Genomic DNA, 22,526 nt, shown 5'->3' with positions numbered 1-22,526 from the left:
CTCAAAAAAAAAAAAAAAAAAAATAGAAGTGCCCCCAAGACCGGTAAGCACTAATGTTTACCATGTGCTCTATTCAGTAACCCTAGTACTTTGGAGATAATGAACTTCTTTGAGAATCTGATGATCATTACAATCCCTGCCCTCTATAGAAATCCTCAACATTTTGCATAATTTCAAAATGTTTCATGTACTTTGAACCCTATTCACTGATCCTCTAGAGAACCTTACATCAAGATTATAAATCCTTCAGCTAAATCCACAGGCATGTTTTACAGCTGGTAACAGATCTACAGATGAAAAACAAAACAAAACAAAACACATTACTGGTGTTCTATTTAAACTGTATATTAAAAACAGCCCACTTTTTTGGTTGTTTTTATCAGACATGCATCATACCAGCCATATAACCAATGAATTTTCCTCTGTGTTTGTTTTTATCAGGAAAAATTTGAGGGACTGTTCCGGACTTATGATGACTGTGTGACGTTCCAGCTATTTAAGAGTTTCAGACGTGTCCGCATAAACTTCAGCAATCCTAAATCTGCAGCCCGAGCTAGGATAGAGCTTCATGAAACCCAATTCAGAGGGAAAAAATTAAAACTCTACTTTGCACAGGTAAAGTAATTGTTTACCAAAGTTATTCTTTTTTGTCCTACATTAATATTTACCATTTCAAAATGTAAATTGAAGCCCTTTCTACTTTCAGATTGGTTGGTAATCTATAAATTAATTCACTGAAAAATAGATCCACGTCATGATTCCCAGACAAGGGCAGCTTAGTGGCTTAGAAAACAGGCTCTGAGAGCCGGCAACCAGAGCAAGTTACACAACCTCACTGGGGCTCCATATTCTCTTCTGTAAAGTGGGGATGATGAAGATCTATTCCTCATACTGTTGTTATGAGGAGTGCATGAATTATTTTGTGTTTAAATGCCTAGTATTTGGTAAATGCACAATAAACGCCAGCTAGTAGTTATAATAAGAATGATCTAATCACAGCTACTCCTAACCTTCCTATCAGGGTTATAATTAAAACTTAAATTATATGACAGCTTTAGTGGAATGTATAACTTTTCAGTGAATCATATTATGAGAAAAGGTTACAAATATATGGAAATTAATTCATTTCATCCAAAAATCAATTCTAGCTGTTCCAAAATGAAATGGGCAATTCTTGGCAATGCTTATGAAGTTCACAGCAATAGAAATCAATACCCATCATGTTCCATTAGTGCTCTCACCTCATCACTAGATACCTTGATCCATTTTTTAAAGTGATTTGTAAGTATGCTTTCCACCTTTAGACTCTACAGAGATGGCACAGTGCCAAGAACATAAACGTTGGCCCTGCGTCCATGTTCAAATTCCATCACTGCTGTTCTAATGTGTGTGATGTGGACAAATCTGAGTTTCCTCGTCTTTAAAACCTCACTCAGTTCCTTGAAAAGTTAAGCATCAAATTACCATCTGACCCAGCAATTCCACTCCTAGGTATTTAAAACAGGTACTCAAACAAACACATGTACACACACATTCACAACAGCACTATTCACAATAGGCAAAAGGTGGAAACCACACAAATGTCCAGCAATGGGTGAATGGATGAGCAAGTTATAGTATATCCATATGATGGAATACTATTCATCCATAAAAAGGACTAAAATACTCATGTATACTACAATGTGGATGAACCTCGAAAACATACACTAAGGGAAAGAAGCCAGACACAAAAGTTCATATATTCTGTGATTCTACTTATAAGACATACCGAGAACAGGTAAAATCTGTAGAGACAGAAAGCACCATGGTGGTTGCCAGTGACCAGTGGGAAACAGGAACGGTAGTAACTGGTAATGGTAGTATTGGTAGTAATAGGTGCAGGATTTCCTTTAAGGTGATGAAAAGACGTTGGATCTGGATAGAGGAGGAGGTTGCACATTGGGAATGTACTAAATTGTTCACTTTCAAGTGGTTAATTTTATGTTACGTGAATTTCACCAAGGAAGGAAGGAGGAAAATAGAGAAGGAGAAAAGGAAGCATTTGGCAGGTGTATAGTGGGGCAGTGGACTGGCAGCTGAATCAGCGTTGCCTGGGAACCTATTAGAAATGCAAACCCTCAGTCCTCCTGAATCAGAAATATGGGGGTTGGGGGCTCAGTAATCTGTGTTTTAGTAAGGACTGTAGGTGATTCTGATATACAGTAAAGATTGAAATCCACTGTTTTCAGGATTAAATAAGGCAATTGAGCACATGGTATGTGGTAAGTGGTAATTATTATTACAGTCTGGTTCATTTGTCACAGGCTGAAACCAAACTCACATTTTAATGTGCCAAAATGACACATCTGAAGCCATGATGAATAAGTGTCTTCATCTCTACTCTATTTGCAAGGTTCAGACTCCAGAGACAGATGGAGACAAACTGCACTTGGCTCCACCCCAGCCAGCCAAACAATTTCTCATATCGCCCCCTTCCTCCCCACCTGTTGGCTGGCAGCCCATCAACGATGCCACACCAGTCCTCAACTACGACCTCCTCTATGCTGTGGCCAAACTAGGACCAGGTAAGCTTTGTGGCCCATTTTAAAATAAACACTTGTCAGCAACCTAGAAAAGCCAAATGGGATTAACAGGCTTGAAATCCTGGGTTCACAGTAACATCTGCATTTCTAATGGATTTATTGCTCTCTGTGGACAATGAGAGGGAATGATGGATGAGGATGCAGCATCAGACTTTGCACCTGTTCAGAAGCAACTTGGGAACCTATACTAAAATGATGTCAAGTCTGAGCAGCTTCTGGATTGCAATGCAGATATTTTAAGATCCAGCAACACTACCTAATTCTTGTGGGATTTATCTCTATACCAGGAGGAAATTGTTTCCTCAGAATAGACAAAATGAGCACTGCTAGCTGGAAGGTGGCATCTATGCTATGCAACCCAGTTTTACTGCTGTCACAGTGTTAGTGCACACTCAGGAACCCCCTGTTACAAGAAAACCTGCCTGCCAAAGTGAAACCTCCAAGTCCCTAGGAAGTTAGTCACGGCAGCCTCTAACTTAAAAAAAAACTTATGGTCACTTTGTTCTGAGGTTGGCATATGGAGCTATGATTCACCATTCTCACTGCAGTGTCGTATTTTAAAATATGAATCTACCACCACACTCTACTTAGTCACTTTCCTGTTGATGGACATTTAGATTATTTCCAGGTTTTGGCTATAACAATCAAAGTAACAGTTAACATTCTTGTACATCTTTATGCAGTTTTCCAAAAGTTTCTTTAGGCTTTGTACCTAGAAGTAATATTGCCCTCAGTTTCAGCAGATGATGCCACCTTGCACCCCAAAGTATTTTTTCCTGTATTATGTTAGGAGAGGAAATAATAGAAATTGAAGGGGCTGAAGCCAGGTGGCAGCTGAGATTTTTAGCACTGTGAATTGAGTGGTAACTAATGGCCATTATGTCTTCTCTATCTGCTGCTGGTTATCTTGGGATAAGAAGGGGCTTTAAAAATAGAATCTGAATGCCTGACCCTACCCCCAAGAGAGTCTAATTTGATGTGGGTAAAGTCCAGGTATTGGTATGTTTTAAAGGCTCCCCAGGTGATTCTAATTTGCAGATGAGTTTAAGAATCACTGGTAGCTAAATGCCAAGTACCAAGAATAGTAAACATAGGTTCTTACCAGCGTTTCTTAATGCGACAGGAGAACATTTGGCCCAGAATCGCCCATCCCAGAAATCTGCAGTTTTAATAATCACATGTGTTGATTCTTGTATAGGCCAAAATCTGAGAACCCTAGGAATTATGGTGACCAACTGTCCTGGTTTCTCCAGGATTAAGGAGTCCCTTGGCTAAAGGACCTTCACTGCTAAAATCAGAAAATTCCCAGGCAAACCAAGAAAATCTGGTCATCTTACCAGGTACCCAGATTAAGATGATGCCAATATGATTAATAAGCACTCCTTGCAAGAAAATTGCCACGTTGTATGTGTGGCCTGAAAATTAAATTATAGAAGTTTCAAGAGCAAGCTCAGTGGAGGTTTCTTTGTAATCACCATCACATCACTCAGCTTCTCAGACCCTTTAAAGTGGCCATAAGTTTTACCTTCAAAGAAGCAGTAGGTATGTCTAAGATGTGCTGATGAAAGAAGCAATATTATAATAAGGGAGATGTTAGTGAAATATGATTTCCTTGAACATCTAGTTCACATACAGAATCCTGATTTTAGACACTCCTTCAAAAAGCCACATGCGTGATATGCTTAAAATTGCACAGTGGTGTAAAGTAAATCGAGTCTGCTCACACGAAGCCTTTTGAAGCCCTTTCTCACAGTCATTCAGGACGTTGCAGAAACAAGCACACCCATCCAAATGGACCAACTTCAGCCAAGGTCCTTGGAGCTGCCAGTTTGACTCCTATGCACAGATATTGACAAGGACACATCTTAACACTCTGTAGAGGCGTTTTGAATGTCAGCAAACAGAGCTCTTTATAGAATCACTAAGGTCTTGGCTACAGGACCTAGGAGTCTGACCTGCATTTTACAGAACAGGAAACTGAGGCCCAGAACAAAACAGGGAGCTGATTTGCCAATGAAAGAGCCAGAGCCCCCAATGCTGTGCTCCTCCTACTTCACTGTTTAGAAAGGGGACTCAAGCTATGTCAGACTTTCTGACCATCACACTCCAGCTGGACTCTACTTCACTCATGTGGAGCTGATCATCCAGTAAAATTCAAATTATTTTTTATCAAGAATGTGAATGAGCACTTATTGCTGTCAGCATTCACAAAGATTGATGCAGAGAAATCTAGGGGCAAGTTCCAGACACCCTTACTGGCTGACGGAGCTGAATCCAGGCTCTGGGAGGCACAGACAGGGACAAATGTGACCTGGGACTGATGGAGGCAGAAGGCACAGATGGGATGGGAATTAGTCCCAGAAAGGATGCTCACAGAGCCTGACACAGAAGAGGGAGAAAGAAAAAGGGAGGAAGGAAATGGTCTTAAAGAGACAGAGAAAAAAAAAATAAGAAGGGTGTTGGGGGGGAGGGCAGTTCCAAGTTGTAAATAACTTGTCAACAATATTTAAAATGCTGACTTTTACCTTAATTGTGCAGCTAATCTATAGCACCCACATTCTTTTGTCACAATAAATGTACCGTCTACCATTTTTGAAGGGCCCTGCTTTGTGATAAGCACAGAGATAGGACCTATTGTTATCCCCATTTTATGGATTAGAAAACTAGGCTGTAGAAAGAAGCATGAACTTTCCCAAGGTGACACAGCTGGTTGGTGACATTGTCAAACTTCAAACCCTGGCTCTCCTGACTCCAGAGAGTAAACTTCACCACTTTGCCAGGTGGCCTTCTATCAAGGATACTGGTTGGCTTGCCTGACTTCAGGCCTGCTCTGCTCTGACTCTGGCAAACATTTATTCTAGCCCTGAATCAAGAATTATTTCTAACAAACACCAACCTAAACTTCCAGAAAGCATAACCTAGTGTCTGGTAAATGTGCAAATGGAGACTTGTGCATTGGGTACAAGAGCAAATATTGAGGGCTTCCTGATATTGTGACTGATGTTGCGTCCATGGAACAGCTGTAATCTGGATGTATTTTCTAGGATATCTTTCTCTGTTGCTTGCTAGCAATTTGGGGCTGTTTGTCTTTGTTTCCTGCCCCCGCTTTTCTATATCCTCGAAGCTTCCTCAGCCACATACATACATGATTTATGTTCAACAATTGAGTTGAAAATATCAGAGATTAAATTAGAGATTGTTTCAGCTTCAACAATGAGGGCCCTGCCTCCTCTCCATGGCATCTTCCTCCCCAACGCATATCTGGGTCTCTGCCCCCTTCTGAACCAAGTGCCAAGGCAAGAGGTTGCTCCTTCAGTCTCCTCCTGTCACTTTGCACAAATGTTCATGCTTTCTTATAATAAGTTTCTATTGTTCAACTTACTGTCTTCTCTTCTTGAGGGAAAAAAAAAATGCATACTCATCCATTTTGGTATTCTCAGCACCTGAAAGTACCTGGCACATAGTAGATGCTCAATAAATATTGGAGGAATGAATGCATGCATGAATAAATGAATAGATCAGAGGTATTAGCTTGTCTAGAGATAGTTTCTTTACTGACAAGTTGTTGCTTTCTTGTAGCTTTAGCCAGACTCATTCAGGAAGCATTAAATTAATATTTTATATAATTAGAGGACTTGTAGCATTTTCATTTTAAAAAAGTGATGTACTAAAATTTATTTTTAATCCTTTGACAGAATCACTTCAGTAACAAATTATAACTAATTTCATGTTAAAGGATGACTACCTCAGTTCCAGAAGTACAGAAGCAAATTAGAATGAGAGCAGAGAAAAGCAACTCAGATGATCAAAGCAATGTAGTTTTGCATTAGAGGAATGATTAACAGTGTTTAATTGGTAAAGCAGAGTGATTGAGAAGGTATGTAGATATCTAAAGCTACTGGGAAAAAAAGTCTAAAGAAAGAACATCATGGAGCAGGGATCCAGAGTGAGAAGGGACTCAGGCAAAGTCAACTGACTGGCTGCCCCCAAAGGCAATGACACAATTTATTAGAACCCTTTGGTGGAGAACAAATGAAAAGGTGAGGATCCAGGCCTTATCTCAGACAAGCAAGGGGCAGAACAGTCTCTAGTTCTTTAAAGAGGAATAGAGGTGACCTTCTTTCAGAGAGGAACAAGTCCGATTCCTGAAAACTTCTAGAGAGATCCGAGGAACAAACATAAATAAAACAGTGCAATTATAATGAAACCATGTTCAGACCCAAACCTGTGGGTGTTATTGAAATCCTTTGAAATACTTTAGAAGATGTTACAACAGGAGACAAGGGCCATATTATATTCAAGAAGTGTCTCTCAATTCTGTTTATTATACCTAGAGGAAGTTTATATTCTGAAAACTATGAGAGGCATAATTTTAAACATCCTTAATCATTGTCTCTATGACCATTCTCTTTGATCCAGAAAGCAGATATTATACATTAGAAAATAAATAAAAATAATGACTTTATGTGGGGATGAAGATAAATTATGTACTATGTGCCAGGCACTATTGTAATATTTACAATATTACAATAATATTGTAAATACCTTACAATATTATTTAATGTTCACAGACAACAACAGGTATTATTATTGTCCTACATTATACAGCTGGGAATGCGAGGCAGAGTTGTTAAGTAACTTGCCCAAGGCTGTACAGCTACTAAATTAAAATAAAATATATCCTCTGCCACTAGCAACAGGAATAAAGGATTGATTGAGCCAGTACCCTTACCCTGGAAAGTGAAATATTTTTCTCTAGAAGAAATTTAAGATTGCTGTAAAAGAGAAATTTAAGAATGCAAAACAACTTATGCCTTTTGCTCCCCTCACATTTTATTTTGCTACGTTTTGGCACCCACTAAAACACACTACTGCATCTATTCCTTACGGTACCATTCCATGCTTTTTTCTAGTGTCCAGCGGGATGTGCAGATCAAAATTTGCCTTCCTCTGCTCTGTTTAAGGAACAGCTATTGTCTCTGTAAAACAGAATCCTTGCGTGTTTCTGTTAGTCCCCCAGTGGATGTGTAGAAGCCCATCAGTTTAACGGTGACCTAGACAGAATCAGATGGGCTCTGACCTTGAGGGGATTATGAGTTGAATATTTATTTTAAAATATCTGTTGTTCCTGACTTCAGAAGCAGTACAGTGCCAGGTTCTTTTCTGATGTAAAACAAAATAGGACAAATAAAAACCCAGCCTAGCAAAATAGTTTATCCGCACCAATCGGCAGAAAATGGTAAAATAGAGATGCATGCATGGCACTAAATGGACAGTAAATCAGAGGTGGGAAGCAAAATGCCAACTTTATTCTGCTCTCTCAGATGGCTCTGGAAGGTCATGTTCATTGTCACTGAAAATGCCTGCAGGGAGCAATATGAAAAGTCATTGTCTCTTCTTTTTTTTTCCCCTCCTGCTATTTTTAGCTCTTGTTGGGAAGATCAATTTTAGTTAACTGCAGAGGAGGGTTTTTAAAATGGTGCTTGAGTTTCAAGTTACGTATGTCTGCTATATTTAGATTTTTTTTTGAAATTCTTCTGTATCAAAACATGACATAGTAAGGCAATTTTGCTGGTGTCACTGCTTGGCACAGTGTTTCTCCCAATGGAAAAAGACATTCCATTAACTAACGTAACCTATGCCAAAGAAACATTTTCTATTCCAGGGTCTGATTCAGAGATAGAAAAAAATTCAGTTTTTAAAATATACATGAGCACCTATATTTTTGGTGCATGTGGTATGAATATTATATAAGGCCTCGATTCTTGTTTAGCAATTGCTATATTCTCTGATCACAGATTCAATAGGGAACTAAAACAGCAAATGTCCAGTGTTCCCATTAGCACAGTCTCTCTGTGTCATATCCCACATAAGAGAATCAGACTGGGATTCCAGAGCACATGTTCAAATTTTCCCATTTCCTTTGAAAGAATTGTTCCTGGAAAAAATGTTTTAAGAGGCTATTCTTTTAAGCATATAGTTCATTAATTTATCTCCCATCATTATGGAGTAGCAATATTAAAATACTTCCTTTTCTTTTTTTTATATTTGAGTATTTTATTATTTTTATTTTAATGTATTATATTTTAAGTTCTGGGGTACAGGTACAGAATATGTAGGTTTGTTACATAGGTATACATGTGCCATGGTGGTTTGCTGCATCCATCGCCCTGTCATCTGCATTAGATATTTCTCCTAATGTTAGCCCTCTCCAATCCCCCCACCCTCTGCTATCCCTCCCCTGGCTCCCCACGCCCCAACAGGCCCTGGTGTATGATATTCCCCTCCCTGTGTCCATATGTTCTCATTGTTCAATACCTAGTCATGAGTGAGAACATGTGGTATTTGGCCTTTTCTAATTTTACAGGTAAAATGTGTACGTTGTACAAAAACAGAAAAGACACATTACAAAAAGCTGGGAAAAGATGAATAACAAATTCTACTGCCCATAAAAAAGTACTTTTAGAAAGAATAATTGTAGTACTTACTCTTGCATTTTTTCTTATAGATGTGTGTGTGTGTGTGTGTGTGTGTGTGTGTGTGTGTGTGTGTGTCCTCATAGTTGTTATGGGGTCTGGGCCCCTAACATGGGGCAAGGGAGAAAAGGATGGGCCAGTCCCAGAGACAACTCGGCCCACAGAGGGCTCTCCCAGGCAGCTCCCCCTTTCTTCATCTCCGCCACTTTCCTCTCACCCAGTGTTGATAAGCCCCTTTTCTCTGGTCTTCCTCCCTCTTTATCTTCCCACCCCCTTCCCTTCCATGTTGCCCTTAGTTTTTCTTGCCCATATCTTCCCTCTGGAGCTCTGCTTCTTTTTCTCAACCATTAATTGAGATCCTCAGTCAATCAGCTGATCCCATGAAATACTTTGGGTCCTAAATATCTCAGGAGGGGATGAAGATAAATACCTGCCGTCCCCAATCTAGTATTAGAAACCTCCAGAAGATAAGCGAATGTTCTTATATTGAAATATACCCTTATACCAAAACTTCTGAGTATGCTCTTTCTCTTCTCTTTCTCCTGCTGTCTCGCTCACTCTCATCCTCCCCCTTCCCCACCTTACCAAGGACCCCTTTTTGTTTCCTACTTTGATATAGATCAGAACTGAGGAGGAGGAGGAGGAAAGACAGGTGAACTCCAATTATTTCATCAATTATTCATCAAAAATAACTCTAATTATTTTCTTAAAATATACCAATACCAGGCCAACTGAGACAAAATGTCAGTTTGCAGCCCTGATGTCACCTGCAGCATCCCAACTACATGCATGCCTAACTAAGTGATATAAGATATTTATGCTGGACACCCAGTAGACCTGAATTGGAGCTCCCCACTTTTCTCTGGGATCCACCAAAATTCAGTAGGAGCTCATGAAAACACAAAAAAATCAGAAAGAAAAAAAGTTTACAAAGGACTGAATTTCCTGGAATCTGTCTTTTAATCCTGAACCCTTCTTTCCACTTTCACTTAGAAAATGAGTGCTTTCTCTGCTTCTAGATTGAGCTTGTGAATAAACAGCAACCAAATAGCTGTGATTTTTAAGTTTCAAATAAGTCTCTCTGCTCCACAGTATCTCCTATTATTTTACAGCTGTAAATGGATATCCAATCATGAAGAGAGATTTTTCTTTTGCCTCAGGATGATTATTAAAACATAGGATGTCTTGGAGTCCTTGTTGGTGTTTTAATCATCAACAGAGCTTCCAATAATTATGGGATTATATGAAAAGACTAAATCTACATTTGATCGGTACCTGAAAGTGACGGGAAGAATGAAACCAAGTTGGAAAACACTCTTCAGGATATTATCCAGGAGAACTTCCCCAACCTAGCAAGGCAGACCAATATTGAAATTCAGGAAATATAGAGAACACCACAAAGATATTCCTTGAGAAGAACAACCTAAAGATACATAATCGTCAGATTCACCAGAGTTGAAATGAAGGAAAAAATGCTAAGGGCAGCCAGAGAGAAAGGTCAGGTTACCCACAAAGAGAAGCCCATCAGACTCACAGCAGATCTCTTGACAGAAACCCTACAAGCCAGAAGAGAGTGGGGGACAATATTCAACATCCTTAAAGAAAAGAATTTTCAACCCATAATTTCACATCCAGCCAAACTAAGCTTCATAAGCGAAGAAAAATAAAATTCTATACGGACAAGCAAATGCTGAGAGAATTTGTCACCACCAGGCCTGCCTTACAAGAGTTCCTGAAGGAAGCACTACACATGGAAAGAAATAACTGGTCCCAGCCACTGCAAAAACATACCAAATTGTAAAGACCATTGACAATATGAAGAAACTGCATCAACTAATAGGCAAAACAACCAGCTAGCGTCAAAATTGCAGGATCAAATTCACACATAACAATATTAACCTTAAATGTAAATGGGCTAAATGCCCGGATTAAAAGGCACAGACTGACAAATTGGTTAAAGAGTCAAAACCCATTAATGTAATGGGGATACCCATCACATGTGCAAAGACACACATAGGCTCAAAATAAAGGGATGGAAGAAGATTTACCGAGCAAATGGAAAGGAAAAAAAAAAGCAGGGGTTGCAATCCTATTCTCTGATAAAACAGATTTTAAACCAACACAGATCAAAAGAGACAAAGAGGGGCATTACATAAGGATGGTAAAGGGATCAATGCAGCAAGAAGAGCTAACTATTCTAAATACATATGTACCCAACACAGGAGCACCCAGATACATAAAAAAAGTTCTTAATGATCCACAAAGGAACTTAGACTCCCACACAATAATAGTGGAAGATCTTAACACCCCACTGTCAATATTAGACAGATCATTAAGATAGAAAATTAACAACAATATCCTGGACTTGAACTCAGACTGAACCAAGCAGACCTAATAGCCACAGAACTCTCCACTCCAAATCCACAGATTATACATTCTTCTCAGCACCACATCATATTTGTTTTAAAATTGACCACATAATTGGAAGTAAAACACTCCTCAGCAAATGCAAAAGAAAGAAAATCATAACAAACAATCTCTCTGACCACAGTGCAATCAAATTAATACTCAGGATTAAGAAACTCACTGAAACCACACAACTACATGGAAACTGAACAATCTGCTCCTGAATAACTACTGGATAAATGATGAAATGAAGGCAGAAATAAAGATGTTCTTGGAAACCAGTGAGAATGAAGATACAATGTATCAGAATCCCTGGCACATGTTTAAAGCAGTGTGTAGAGGGAAATTTATGGCACTAAATGCCTACGAGAGAAATGAGGAAATACATAAAATCAGCACCCTAATGTCACAATTAAAAGAACTAGAGAAGCAAGATCAAACAACCTCAAAAGCTAGCAGAAGACAAGAAATAACTAAGATCAGAGCAGAACTGAAAGAGATAAACACACACAAAAACGCCTTCAAAAATTTCAGTGAATCCAGGAGCTAGTTTTTTGAAAAGATCAACAAAATAGAGCACTAGCCAAACTAATAAAGCCAAGAGAGAAGAATCAAACAGATGCAATAAAAAAGTGATAAATCCCACAGAAATACAAACTACCATCAGAGAATACTATAAATTCTTCTATGCAAATAAATCAGTAAATCTAGAAGAAATGGGAAAATTCCTGGACACTTACACCCTCCCAAGACTAAACCAAGATGAAGTTGAATCCCTGAATAGACCAGTAACAAGGTCTAAAATTGAGGCAGCAATTAATAGCTTACCAACCAAAGAAAGTCCAGGAGCAGATGGGTTCACAGCCCAATTCTAACAGAGGTACAAATTGGAGCTGGTGCTATACCTTCTGAAACTATTCCAAACAATAGAAAAAGAGGGAATCCTCCCTAACTCATTTGATGAGACCAAAATCATCCTGATACCATAAACCTGGAAGACACACAACTAAAACAGAAAATTTTAGGCCAATATCTATGATGAACATTGATGTGAAAATCTTGGCAAACTGAATCAAACAGCACATCAAAAAGTTTATCCATCACGGTCAAGTTGGTTTCATCCCTGGGTTGCAAAATATGTTCAACAAATCTATAAACGTAATCCATCACATAAACAGAACCAAAGACAAAAACCACTTGATCATCTCAATAGATGCAGAGAAGTCCTTCTACAAAATTCAACAGCCCTTTAAGCTAAAAACTCTCAATAAACTAGGTATTGATGGAACATATCTCAAAATAATAAGAGCTATTTATAACAAAGCCACAGCCAATATCATACACGGGCGAAAACTGGAAGTATTCCCTTTGAAAACCGGCACAAAACAAGGATGCCCTTTCTCACCACTCCTATTTGACATAGTATTAGAAGTTCTGGCTATGGCAATCAGGTAAGAAAAAGAAATAAAGTGTATTCAATTAGGAAAAGAGGAAGTCAAGTTGTCTCTATTTGCAGATGACATGATTGTATATTTAGAAGACCCTATCATCTCAGCCCAAAATCTTCTTAAGCTGGTAAGCAACTTCAGCAGTCTCAGGATACAAAATCAATGTGCAGAAATCACAAGCATTCCTATACACCAATAACAGACTAACAGAGAGCCAAATCATGAGTAAACTCCCATTCACAATTGCTACAAAGAGAACATATGGAAATACCTAGGAATACAACTAACAAGGGATGTGAAGAACATCTTCAAAGAAAACTACAAACCACTGCTCAAGGAAATAAGAGAGGGCACCAACAGATGGAAAAACATTCCATGCTGATGGTTAGGAAGAATCAGTGTCGTGAAAATGTCCATACTGCCCAAAGTAATTTATATATTAAATGCTATCCCTATAAAGCTACCATTGACTTTCTTCACAGAACTGGGAAAAAAATCTTAAATTTTATATGGAACCAAAAAAGAGTCCACATAGCCAAGACAATCCTAAGGAAAAAAAAAAATTGGAGGCATCACGCTACCTGACTTCAAGCTATACCACAAGGCTATAGTAATCAAAATAGAAATAGCATAGTACTGGTCCCCAAACTGAATTATAGACCAATTGAACAGAACAGAGGCCTAAGAAATAAAGCCACATATCTACAACTATCTGATGTTTGACAAACCTGACAAACACAAGCAATGAAGGAAGAATTCCCTGTTTAATAAATGGTATTGGGAGAACTGGTTAGCCATATGCAGAAAGATAAAACTGGATTCCTTCCTTGCAACTTATACAAAAATTAACTCCAGATGGATTAAAGATTTAAATATAAGGCTTAACACCCTAAAACCCCTAGAATAAAACCTAGGCCATACCATTCAGGACATAGGCACGGGCAAAAGCTTCATGACTAAAACACCAAAAGCAATGGCAACAAAAGCTAAAATAGACAAATGGAATCTCATTAAACTAAAGAGCTTCTGCATAGCAAAAGAAAATGTAATTGGAATGAACCAGCAACCAACAGAATGTGAAATTTTTTTTTGTAATCTATCCATCTGACAAAGGGCTAATATCCAGAATCTACAAAGAACTTAAACAAATTTACAAGAAAAAACAACCCCATCAAAAATGGGTGAAGGATATGAACAGACACTTCTCAAAAGAAGACATTTATGCAGCCAACAAACATATGAAAAAAAAGCTCATCATCACTGGTCATTAGAGAAATGCAAGTCAAAACCACGTTGAGATACCATCCCACACCAGGTGGAATGGTGATCATTAAAAAGTCAGGAGACAACAGATGCTAGAGAGGATGTGGAGAAACAGGAATGCTTTTACACTGTTGGTGGGAGTGTAAATTAGTTCAACTGTTGTGGAAGACAGTGTGGCAATTCCTCAAGGATCTAGAAATAGAAATACCATTTGACCCAGCAATCTCATTACTGGGTATATACCAAAAGTATTATAAATCATTCTATTATAAAGACACATGCACACATATATTTATTGTGGCACTGTTCACAATAGCAAAGACTTAGAACCAACCCAAATGCTCATCAATGATAGACTGGATAAAGAAAATGTGGCACATATACACCATGGAATTCTATGCAGCCATAAAAAAGGATGAGTTCATGCCGTTTGCAGGGACATGGATAAAGCTAGAAGCCATCATTCTCAGCAAACTGACACAAGAACAGAAAACCAAACATCACATGTCCTCACTCATAAGTGGGTGTTTTGAACAATGAGAACACATGGACACAAGGAGGGGAACATCATATACCAGGGCCTTTCAGGGGTTTGAGGGCTAGGGGAGGGATAGCAAGGGGTGGGGGGATTGGGGAGTGATGTCATTAGGAGAAATACCTAATGTAGATGATGGGGCAATAAATGCAGCAAACCACCATGGCACATGTATACCTATGTAACAAACCTGCACAATCTGCACATGTACCCCAGAACTTAAAGTATAATTAAAAAAAAATAGGATGAGTTTGAATCTAGGCTCCACATTTTATTAGCTCTGTGACCTTGAGCAAGGTTCTTAACTTCTCTGTGCCTCTGCTTCTTCAATTGTAAAATCAGCTTGTGGCAAGCATCAAATGAGATAATCCACATAAAACTATGTATCCAGTATCATACATAGGAAAGGCTCAGTTTATGTTACCTGTTTATTGTCACTTGATTTTCAAACCCCATATTAGTCTTTTATTAACATGTGTCACTGAGTATGATGACTCACCCCTGTAAATCTCAGCACTTTGGGAGGCTGAGGCAGGAACATCAGTTGAGCCTAGAAGTTTCAGGCAAGCCTAGGCAATGTGGTGAGACCCCTGTCTCTACACAAAATAAAAAATAAGATTATCCGGGTGTGGTGGTGCATACCTGTGGTGCCAGCTACTCAGGAGATTGAGGTAGGAGGATCACTTGAGCCCAGGAGGTTAAACCTGCAGTGAGCTGTGATTCTGCCACCGTACTCTGCCCAGGCAACAGAACAGCATGAGACCCTGTTTCAATAATAATTAAAAAAAAATTTTAAATGTCTGTGTTAAGCTCTTAGCTCAGTGCTGCTCATTGTGAAAGCTATGATATTTTGGAGTTGACAGTCTTACTCACTGCAGCACATTTAACATCCTTGGGTCTCACCTACTAAATGCCAGCATCCACCCACACCATATGACAAAAAAAAAACAACACACCAAAAAAAAAAAAAAAAAAAAAAAAAATCCATTTCCAGACACAATTAGGGGTATAACAGTCTTATGTGAGAACTACGCTAATTATACTTTCTCAAATGTGACAGAGTTGCCAGAGGCATAGAAGCAGAGAGCGCCTAATAAGGGGTCAGTGGCAGGCACAGAAAGAAGAGCAGAAGAGAGGCAAGATGTGCAGAGAAGCAACCCCTGCCTCCCAGCTTTTCTCACTCCTCTACCCCTTGCTAGACACACACTTTTTTTTTCTTTCCCTTTAGAAAACTGGGGGAAGACAAGAACAAAGAGAGTCTGCATGGCCCATATCCATTTATCAACTGCTACCTAGCAAACTATCCCAAAAATGGAGGGCTTAAGACAACAATCACTGATTTTGCTCACAAATCTGCCATTTGGGCTAGACTCAGGGGGAAGGCTCATATCTGTCCCATGCAGTGTTTCTGGTGTAGCACAACTGGGGGCTGGCAAGTCAACTTTGAAGATGGTTCGCTCATATGATTGGCAAAATGATGCCGACTGTTAGCTGAGAGTGCTTACACTGTGGATCAGGGCCCTGGTTCTTAACATGGGCCTTTTCATGGGCTGCTTGGGCTTCCTTACAACTCAGAAGCAGGGTTTCAATCATGAGCATTCTACAAGAGCGAAGTAGAAGTGCCTGGCATATTTGTGAACTAATTCAGAAGTCATACTGTTTACTTCTACCACGTAGGTTGAGGGTCTCTTATCCAAAATGCTCAGGGCCAGATATGTTTTGGAGTTTGGATATTTTTGGATAAGGGCTACATAACCTGTACTATGTTTGTCAAGACAGTCATTAAAGCTTGCTGAGGATTGAAGGGAGAGAACACAGAGGGAACACTCCTTGATGGAACATGTCAAGGTTCAAGGAGAGAATGTGGGGTGAGAGATATGACCATCTTTGGAAAACACAACCTGCTACCACAAAAAAATGTTCCTGTTGAGAATTCACCTGTAACATGAGACATAATACAGTTTAAAAATGAGGAAAATGTAGAGGATCTTCTTCCAGAGTCCTAAGCTTCCTTCCCTAAGAGATGCAAATTAACTCAGTTTATAATTTATAGTTCTTTTCTTTTCATAATTTATTGTGTTCTTTTGAGAAGATTCATTGTCAAAGAGACCATACCTAGAATAACTATCAATGGCCAAAACAAAGCAAAGCAGGGTACAGAAGGAATACATAATCCATCTTTAGCTAGAGAACAAAGATTCACTAAAAATATGAGTTGCCATGAAAATGTATTAAAAGTGAAAGATAAAACTAGACTCCCTTTCAGTAGAGTCGCTTATAGAATAGGAAAACAGTGGAAAGTATGAGAGTTAGGGACAGAGAGTGACTATGAGCACATTCTTTGAAGTCAGGCAAGCCTGAGTTTAAATCCTGGCTCTGCCTTTTACTACCTGCGTGATCTCAACTTCCTGTTGTATAACTAGGTATTATGAAACACACATGACGGAGCTGTTGTTATAATTAAATATCTATTGCATATCAAGTAGTTAGAGACTTAGACCTGTGCCTGGCAGTTAGTAAGTGCTCCATAAACAATTGTCATTATGTTTAAGAAATGTGGTGAGTTTCCATGACACCTACTGTGTGCTAGCACTGATAGAATGCTGATAACAGGATAGATGCTTGCCTTTAAATGGTTTTCAGCTTAGTTGAAAAGCTAAAACTTACACAAGTTAAACTGTAGGAAGAAAATTCATGTGTGAGTACATAACAGACATCACACAGGTATGTTAGTAATGGCCAAGCTTGATGCTCTTCATAAATCAATCACATATTCATTCGGCACTCGCGTGTACTTAAGCTGTAGCAGTCACAAAGGGTTAAGTCTTGACTTCTGTGGTTTGGAATATAAAACATTGCTAGAGGAAATAACGATGAATACAAAAGGTGATATAATTAAGCATTATAAATGAGTGTTTCTGACTATCTCAGAAAAAGAAAAATCAGAGATCTCATTAAAACAGCAATGTAAGATTTTCTTTTTTTTTTTTTTTTTTTTTTTTAGGAATTCAGAATTTTATTGGATAAACTTAACAAAGACATTGAAATAATTAAGATGAATTGAGATTTTCTGTCTCATGAGAATAGAGATACAGAAAAGGTTAGGAAGAGAGTCAAAAAAAAGAGAGAAAATTACCAGTGATGACAGAGAAAGGGGAAGCAGTGGTTGGAGGAAAAAGGATGGCCAGGTGAAGTGGCTCACGCCTGTAATCCCAGCACTTTGGGAGACCGAGGCAGGCAGATCAAGAGGTCAGGAGTTTAAGACCAGCCTGGCCAATGTGGTGAAACCCTGTCTCTTCTAAATTAATACTAATTTTTGTATTAGCTGGGCATGGTGGCATGCACCTATAGTCTCAGCTACTCGGGAGGCTGAGACAGGAGAATCGCTTGAACCCAGGAGGTGGAAGTTGCAGTGAGCCGAGTTCGTGCCACTGTACTCCAGCCTGGGCAACAGAGGGAGACTCTGTCAAAAAAAAAAATAAAAAAGGATGGATCTGTTTTGAAGACTGGATTATGTATACCGCCTGTCACCATGAGATGCAGCTTGTTATCATTCACCCCTTACTGCTCTTTGCAATGGTGTCTCCACTGAGAAAAATGCTCTTTACAGTTGTTCAGCTGCTTAAGTCTTTAACCGTTGTGTGATGTGATCAGATTACTTTATCATATTGGAAACCAGAAATTACTTGGGAGCAACAATAGCCAAAATAATGTATTTCATGGTATTCCAGTGATATGAGTATTTTTCTCATTGATGAGGAAAACAGAGGTTCAGAAATGTTATATAACTTTTTCAGAGTCACATTACAGATATGTGATAAGGCGAAGTCTCCAACTGTTGTCTTACGTGGCTTATTATGGCACAGAAGTTAGTTCCTGTCCTGGGGACACCAGCAAAGAATACTCTGAGTGGGAGGGTTAATCATGGATAGGCTTATAACAAGGGGTATGTGGGGAAGGAACATGCAGAGAAAGGTTTCAAAGCAATGCTCAACAGTGCTTGGTGACTGATGACAAATGATAAAAGAGAGAAAATTCAAGGATGATTGATGTGTAGGAATTTCCACCTAGAAAGCTGGAAGAATGATGGCACTTCTAAGAAGTGTGATAGCTGGCAAGGGAACCTAGATTGTCAGAGAAAATAATTCTACTTTAGATATGTGAGTTTGCAAAAGAGTAGGCAACTTACAGAGAGATGTCAGTAAATCAGGATGCAGGTGTGAGATCAGGCCTGGATATGTACAGGGCAGGAACTGGGAGCTCATGATGACCAAGAGAAAGAATGTCCTGGGAAGAAGAGCAGCAGATGCTGAGGAACAGAGCAAAGCCTGGCCTTGACTGTTAGACGTGGCTGTATTTTGAAATCGTCTAGTTCTGGGATTCTGTCTATTCCTTGACAGTACACATACAAGGACTTTGTCCAGCAGGCACTAAAGTTTTAGGAGGATTTCTCTGTCCCTCCATCATATTTTTCTTAATAGGAATCTAAATAATAAATCTCAAACTCTGCTGTAATGCAAAGATATGTAGCTCTGTTTCATCTCTCTACCATGTCTGAATTTTGCTGATTTTTTACAAACTTTGCATAATCATACTGATTATTATGGAAAGATGTTAGAGGCAGCCATAAGAGTCAAAGGTGGCATGAGAGAGCAGCTCAGTGGCACTTGGACTGACAGCCACCAACACACTTCTCTGCAATTGTGCCATGTGAGGTTGCGTCATGTCACCAAGTTTCCTAGGCCCTGGTCAGCACAAGGACTCACCCTCGTCCCTCCTGAGAATGGGAAACAGCCTATGGGCACCTTAACTCCCTCCTCCAGATGTAGAGGGATTGGGACATTGTCACAAACCTGTCTCTAGCTACTTGGGAAAAGAGGAGACAGAACTTTGACATCTACTTTAAGGAAGGGCCAAACCTCAGTCAGTTCCAAAGGCCTGAATGAGAATTTAACTTCTAACCATGTGCTAAAAGGTTTTTCATTTAGTTGGCTAAAAATTTGTTTCATGGGATAGGTACAAAACCCTGACCAATGCACTTTTTGGTGACTTTCGTTCCTGACCTCCTTTCTGAGCACAGAGGAGAGGACAGTTTCAATACCAGCAGAGGACTGAGCATATGATGGGTCAACCCTCCACTTATCTTTTCAGACAAATGCTGGTTCCATTAGTCTTTCCTCACTGCACCATAGCAGGAACCTCCCACCCTATGTGGATAAGGCTCAACAGGTTCTCTGTCCCCAAACAAGCCCAGTTGGTCCCTGTGCCTGGTGACAGCATTGACGTCAGCCCTTGTGGAGGAATTAGTTGAAGCCCAAAGGGAAAAAGAAGCCAAAAAAAGAAAAATTCAATCCAGCAAGACCAAAGCCATTTCTTTTTATTTTGTGAGCTCTCAGCAGCTGTTAAGCTTTGCTGGATTTCGATAGTAAGAAAGTTTCCAAGAATAGAACAGTGCAATGTCAGAGTTAATGGGATCACAGCAATAAAATAGCTCTACTACTGATAAATCTGATGGTATTAAGTTGATGTGGAAGTTGCTTTGTACCCTGCACACAGAGTGGACTCCCTGCCTACCCTCCCATCCTGAGTGTGCCCCCAACACACCTATTCTGAGGGGAAAGCAACCACTTCTGAAGTGGTAAATACTTTGTAAAAGAGGTGTCTTCAGGCCAGGCACGGTGGCTCAGGCGCTTTGGGAGGCCAAGGCAGGTAGACTACCTGAGGTCAGGAGTTCAAGACGAGCCTGGCCAACATGCTGAAACCCTGTCTCTACCAAAAATACAAAAAGTTAGCCAGGTGTGGTTGCCACTGCCTGTAATCCCAGCTATTCAGGAGGCTGACGCAGGAGAATCACTTGAACCCAGGAGGCAGAGGTTGCAGTGAGCCAAGATCGTATCATTGCACTCTAGCCTGGGCAACAAGAGCAAAACAAAACAAAAACAAAAACAAACAAAAAAAGGGTGTTTTTAAAGAAATGTTCTTTATCCAGACCAGGGAAAATAAAAGGTTTAATCAAAGGCCTAGCTTTGTTAGGTGTATCTTATTGCAATTTCTTTAAAATGTCCAGCTTCTTGCTAACAGATGAAAAAAGGGAAAGGGTGTCTGAGTTCTCTGAATTCTCTCGCCTGAGCCTTGCCCTCAGCTCCATCCCACATCCTGCATCTCTGTGGCAGTTTTCTTTCTATTCCTCATCTGAGGATGACAGAGCCATTCCCCCTTCATCAGTGCCTCCCCATCCACAGAGCAATGAATGAAACTACAGCAGCTACCAGTGTTACTTCAAAAGGGACTTCCCTTGCAAATGTAAGAACTTAAAAGAAATCCTATACGCAGAAATGAGAATCACCACCGTATTTGATGACTCAGCAAACATTTCTTTCTCTGTCTCTCTTTGGAGGGTGTCTTTCGTTCAGAATTGCAAAGAGTTCCTAAAGGAAAGACAACATTTGAGAAACCCTGGATGCAGTCAACTCAGACATTGTTAACTGGAACTCTTGAGTGATTTGATATTCTCTCCTGAACAACCATGAGAACACCAGAATGGAAGCTGGTGGCTGGGAGTGCCATAGAACCCATCTGGGATTCCTTCCCTCCTTTCCTTTATGCATTCTCAACTTCCTTCCCTCTATTGTTCTCTACCTGCACTGTCACCATTTCTCAGAAAAAAAAAAAAAAATTATGCAGAATGGAGGAAGGGAGAGGGCACTATTATGTGTGCACCAGTGTCCTCGTGGGGCCACAGCCTCCTGCTGGCAGTTCTATGTAACCATGGCACCCAGACACAGAAGCACTGAGAAGTACCTGGGGTTGATGTGTACATATGCAGATTCCACTAAATCAGAATTTGCAGGGTTCCATCCCCATACTGGTAAACTTTTTTTTTTTTTTATAGACAGAATCTTGCTCTATGGCCCAGGCTGGAGTGCAGTGGCATGATCTCAGCTCACTGAACCATCACCTCCTGGGTTTAAGTGATTCTCGTGCTTCAGCCTCCTGAGTAGCTGGGACTATAGGCATGCATGCCCAGATAATTTTGTTTTTTTAGTAGAGTTGGGGTTTCACCATGTTGACCAGGCTGGTCTTGAACTCCTGACCTCAGTGTTCCACTCACCTCGACCTCCCAAAATGCTGGGATTACAGGTATGAGACATTGTGCCCAGCCTAAACTCTTAAAAAAAAAAAAAAAAAAAAAAAAAGCTCTCAGTTTATTGTCAGATGTTTCAGAACCACTGCTAAGAGACACCCCCAACCAGAGCTGCCCATCCTGACCCAGAGCCTTTGATACAACCCTTGGATAAAGTTGGTTTGATGTAGGTTTCTCTTCTTAGCAATGTCTGCAGATTATCTTTTTCCTTGGGACATGGATAAAAATGCCAAAATATTTTAGGGAGAAAGGATCCCATATAATTAAATGAACGTACTTAGCATCAATTCATACAGCACTACACCATATGTGTGTAGTATGCAACTTCCCTGTGGATTACAGCATAGCTGGGTTAGTTGGAACAACTATCAATTCTTGCTCCATAAGGCAGGACAGCAAATAATAGCATGAGTGATCAGGCAGGCATCTCCTTCATGGTTCCCCTTGTATCCCTCCTCCTGTCACTGTCTCCTCCTGTATCAGACTGGGCCATACCAGCTCACTTGTGTCAGAAATTCAATGCTTGTTGATGCAGTTCTCCCTACCTATGATTTCACCACTTTTAGACTTTAAACACAGAGTCTTTATCAGCCATGCTTTAGTGGCTGTGGCTGCTTCTATTTCTCTGTACTATAATATGCATGGAAACACTGAAGCTGTAACACGATATTT

At 39.8% G+C, this 22,526-nt stretch overlaps 1 protein-coding gene across 4 annotated transcripts in view; it reads left to right on the top strand.

Annotated features, from left to right (window-relative positions):
• The window catches only part of RCAN2 (regulator of calcineurin 2), a 287,946-nt gene that overhangs the window by 262,148 nt on the left and 3,272 nt on the right, over window positions 1-22,526 (top strand). For all 4 annotated transcript variants that reach the window (XM_017505130.2, XM_017505132.2, XM_017505129.2 and 1 more), the window contains 2 exons: window positions 442-615; window positions 2,393-2,564. In XM_017505130.2, coding sequence (XP_017360619.1) covers window positions 442-615; window positions 2,393-2,564 — 346 coding nt within the window. The remainder of the gene's footprint in view (window positions 1-441; window positions 616-2,392; window positions 2,565-22,526) is intronic.

This window comes from Cebus imitator, unplaced genomic scaffold, assembly GCF_001604975.1.
Source record: "Cebus imitator isolate Cc_AM_T3 unplaced genomic scaffold, Cebus_imitator-1.0 Scaffold334, whole genome shotgun sequence".
Classification (NCBI taxonomy): Eukaryota; Metazoa; Chordata; class Mammalia; order Primates; family Cebidae; genus Cebus; species Cebus imitator.
The sequence above is the reverse complement of the archived record's forward strand: the minus strand, read 5'-3'. Positions and strand labels throughout refer to the sequence as shown.